This window comes from Cucurbita moschata, unplaced genomic scaffold (assembly GCF_002738365.1).
Source record: "Cucurbita moschata cultivar Rifu unplaced genomic scaffold, Cmos_1.0 Cmo_Scf00027, whole genome shotgun sequence".
Lineage (NCBI taxonomy): Eukaryota > Viridiplantae > Streptophyta > Magnoliopsida > Cucurbitales > Cucurbitaceae > Cucurbita > Cucurbita moschata.
In genome coordinates, this window is record NW_019268543.1 from 2,465,570 (window position 1) to 2,469,781 (window position 4,212).

The 4,212-nt window shown below is 40.0% G+C and overlaps 1 protein-coding gene across 5 annotated transcripts in view; it reads left to right on the forward strand.

Moving 5' to 3' along the window:
- The window catches only part of LOC111462729 (uncharacterized WD repeat-containing protein C2A9.03-like), a 5,549-nt gene extending 2,027 nt beyond the window's left edge, over positions 1-3,522 (forward strand). For 2 of the 5 annotated variants that reach the window (XM_023106441.1, XM_023106442.1), the window contains 6 exons: positions 1,577-1,711; positions 1,797-1,907; positions 1,984-2,075; positions 2,165-2,270; positions 2,363-2,449; positions 2,683-3,522. In XM_023106441.1, the coding sequence (XP_022962209.1) occupies positions 1,577-1,711; positions 1,797-1,907; positions 1,984-2,075; positions 2,165-2,270; positions 2,363-2,449; positions 2,683-3,096 (945 nt within the window). In that variant the 3' untranslated portion in view covers positions 3,097-3,522. Of the gene's footprint in view, positions 1-6; positions 1,090-1,576; positions 1,712-1,796; positions 1,908-1,983; positions 2,076-2,164; positions 2,271-2,362; positions 2,450-2,682 lie in introns of those variants that run through there. The other 3 variants (XM_023106443.1, XM_023106444.1, XM_023106440.1) reach the window with 3 other exon arrangements.
- The last annotated feature ends 690 nt before the right edge of the window (positions 3,523-4,212 follow it).

Consider the following 4,212-nt stretch of genomic DNA (forward strand, 5'->3'; position numbering starts at 1 on the left):
TTTTTTTTTTTTTTTTTTTTCCTTTTCAGCTTATTTCATTTAATATCATTTCTAAGATCCCGTCCGTCCCTCAAGAACTAATTAGCTAACCGGTCATCGTAGACCTCATTTTTTCCGAGCTATGGGTGTTTCTGAAACCATATTTGCTATGCTTGATCAGGATGCGTTCTTCTTTTACAGTCTCTTGATCATAATTGTAAAACCATCGTTAGCATTGTAGTTTTGCAGGTTTTGAACATGTTAGTATCCTTTATGGATGTATTTATAAATGATTCTAGCTCTATGTCCTGATCATACATTTTGAGGTATGAACTCCAGAATTCTTATTATGTTGGTTCTATTTTACAGCTTGTTCATTTGAGATGGATTAAATTACCAGATACTAACGAACTTTGAGAAGTCTTTCAGCTTAAGAATTATAGTCCACTGAGGCCACGAATCAGTGCTTGTTCAGGCATGCAATTGCTAAAAATCTAGTTTCTATAATCTGGGTGCTTGGTTTACCTGTTAAACTATGATTATGGATAACGGTGCCACTTCTCTTACAATTGGAACTAAATACTCTCTGAAATTTTGAAATGAGCCGCTCTTGATCTACTGAGACATGATTAGATACTTTTTGTTCTTTTATAGATAGATAATTGATGCCTGCTTTCTTCTAAAGTTTTGCAATCTAAATTTTGCGATGAAAAAATGCTGTGCTGCTTAATCTTGGATGTCTATGCATCTCTGCAATGACCTAGTACCTTTGATCATTGGGCGTGCATCATAGTGATGCTAGTTACTTCTTGAGGATGTCAATTACCCCCCTGAAAGTGTTATAATTTTATTGGTACTTATAATTTCTTGGACATACCCTTCTTGGTATTGAATTCCCTCTTACATACTTTCTGGGACAAATGACAATTGGGAACCCCATGTTTATTTTAATTTTTTTATGATATTAAATACGATTCCTGGTCGGAGTGTTAAATACAACTTTATCACTTTAACCCATCTGTGGCATTTAGGATTGCTATTTCTGTTTATTTCAGCCTTTAAAGCAGAGTGGAAGTTATATCTGAGCAGCTGCCAGGACGTTATTATATGGTACGATAGGAAAAATATCTGAGTATTTAAGAGGCCTCTGTAGCAACCTGTAGCTCAAGTAGATTTTGGCCTTTAGAGAGGCTAATTGAACTCTGTTACTTGACTTACCTGTGTGCTTTTTTGTTTTGTTCTGTGTTCATGATATTTTATTTATTCGTCGGATTACAGTTCTAGCGCAATTCTTGTCAGTCAACCTTCTATTTCTTTTATGTCCGCCACAGAGTCAGTAGTATGCGATCTGTGCATTCATTATGGAACTTAGTCCTGTGCATATCTTGCTTGAGCCCTGCATTTCGATAGCCTTGTTAGAATTCTATTATCATGCACCTAAATCACATCCTTGAAGGATAAGGTTGAAGGCATAACCTTTCAACCCCTGGTGGCAGCTAACTTTACTTCTGGATTCGGTTACAGACCAGTTATTTAATTCAAGGGGTACCTTCTTGTGCGTACAATAGTAACCGACTTGTTTGTTCCTACCTTGCAGCTAAGGAATCTCTTGTGGGCAACTTCTAAGCATGACGTATACCTTATGCAAAACTACTCAGTAATGCACTGGTCCTCATCGCTTCGGAGAGGCAAAGAAGTACTCAATGTAGCTAAACAAATCGTTCCCACCGTGGTATGTAATCATTGGACAGACCGAGGGTGCTTAAAGTTTTGCTTTGATTAAAATGTAGTTACTTATAATGGGATCTCTTGAACAGAAACGCCCTGGAGTCTCGTCCCAGTCATTGTCCAGAGTGCAGATAAGTACAATGACAGTAAAGGAGAACTTAATCGTGGCGGGTGGTTTTCAAGGGGAACTAATTTGCAAGGTGTGGAGATTTTTGTAAACTGTCTACTAATCAATGGGGTTTGCAGTATCTAATTTGCTTTTACTTCATGGTGCAGTACGTGAATAATCCTGGAGTTGCATTTTGCACCAAAATGACAACAGAAGAAAATGCAATTACAAATGCTGTTGATATCTTTCAAAATCCAGAGTAAGTTTCATCCCATCAAGGGCGTTAAGGAGTTCCCATCTTTTTCATTGCCTCAGGGCATACGGCTTATGGTGCCCTTTTCTTTTCAGTGGTGCAACAAGGGTTGTCGCTGCAAATAATGATGCAAAAATTAGGATTTACGATGCTAAGACATTTACTTGCCTCAACGGCTTCACGTTTGGCTGGTCTGTAAATGTAAGTGATGCAAACTCGAACGTCGTAAAACGTTTGATGATTCATTACTTGCTTTCTTTCTCGTCTTGATTTGGCCCTTCTCGTTTCTGCAGAGCACCGCTGTTAGTCCTAATGGGAAGATGCTTGCAGTGCTTGGGGACAGTACAGAGTGTCTGCTTGCAGATGCCAACTCTGGCAAAGTAAGTATTCTTCCGAGCTTTTCCACCCATGTGTGTGTGAGGATTGTTGGGAGAGGAGTCCTACGTTGGCTAATTAAGGGGGTTGGTCATGGGTTTATAAGTAATGAATACTATCTCCATTGGTATGCGGACAATATCATACCGTTGTAGAGAGTCGTGATTTCTAACATACTCTTCTCTTGATATGTTAAATTTGTGAACGTTTAATGATATTCTATTCCGTTGTGCAACAGGTGACAGAGAGCCTGAAAGGGCACTTGGATTACTCTTTTGCTTCTGCATGGCACCCTGATGGACACATTTTGGCGACTGGGAACCAAGATACCACCTGCAGGCTGTGGGACATAAGGAAAACGTCGAAGTCTCTAGCTGTGCTCAAGGGAAGAATGGGATCAATCAGATGTGTAAAATTCAGCTCCGATGGCAAATTCCTGTCGACTGCAGAGCCTGCAGATTTCGTCCATATCTATGAAAGTCGCACAGGTTATGAACAAGCACAAGAAATTGATCTGTTTGGGGAAATTGCTGGAATATCCTTCAGTCCCGACACGGAAGCTCTGTTTGTTGGCGTCGCTGATCGAATATACGGTAGTGTATTAGAGTTCAACAAACGACATCATAATAAGTACATAGATTCCATGTTCTAGTTAGAAGAAATATGTATTTAAGTTGTTGGCGTTGTTTGAAGTGTTCAATTGAGAGTAAAGGGCAGCATAAGCATTGGCATTGTCTGGAAAAGACTTCTCCAATGTCCTGAAACTAGAAAGAGGTCTGCCTGAAGGTTTCCCTTTTAGTTATACTTTGGGCGTGCCGTTGAAGCTCATCGCATTTAGGCCTCCGTTTCTTTTGTTGCTGCCTTTATTCTCTTGGGTTGTAATGAATATGGTCAGTCCAGTTTCAACAGATTGATTCAATTCATGTATTTACTCAAATCTTCTTGTATAGCTTCTTTCTTTTGTGTAATGTGTGTAAAGATGAATACCCACATGTTGTTCTTAGTTTGTTTATACCCCAAACTTCAAATCTTCCACTTCTCGGTTCTAACATTGGAGATCCATGGATCACATACCATATCTTTCGTCTTTGAAACCGTCTTTCCTTCTCAAACAATTTATTCTCTTCTATCTTTGTATAACTCAATCTTGACGAGAAAATTGAGATTTTTCCACGTGAACGCATGGTTTGTCATGGTATCAGAATTGATTCCATGAAAGCTTCACAAGGGTACAAATAGCATAACATATATCTAAATGGAATCCTTGTATCAGTCCAGTCCAAGTTCGTTTACAATTACAGTTAAAAAAGAAATGGATTCTGGTTCCGGATTGAATCTGAATTTACTCTCATGTATAGGAATATCTGATTAGATTCTTCTTCAGTATTGTCTTTCTTCCTTGCCTTTCTTTCAAGGGTTTTAGCGAGGATGCTGTGCCAGCGAGGATGCTGAGTCTTGAAGAGGGGTGGACATTGGGAGGAGTCTTGAAGGGGGGTGGACATTGGGAGGTGTGCATGCGAGGATGCTGAGTCTTGAAGGGGGGTGGACATTGGGAGGTGTGCCTGCGAGGATGCTAAGTCTCGAAGGGGGAGGTGGACACTGAGGCGGTATGCCACTGAGGACACTAGGCCATGAAGGGGAGTGAATTGTGAGATCCTACATCAATTGGAGAGTGGAACGAGTATCTGGACTAAACCCTAAAAGGGGGTGGATTGTGAGATATTGTGAGATTCCACATTGGTTGGAGATGGGTACAAGTGTCAACGAG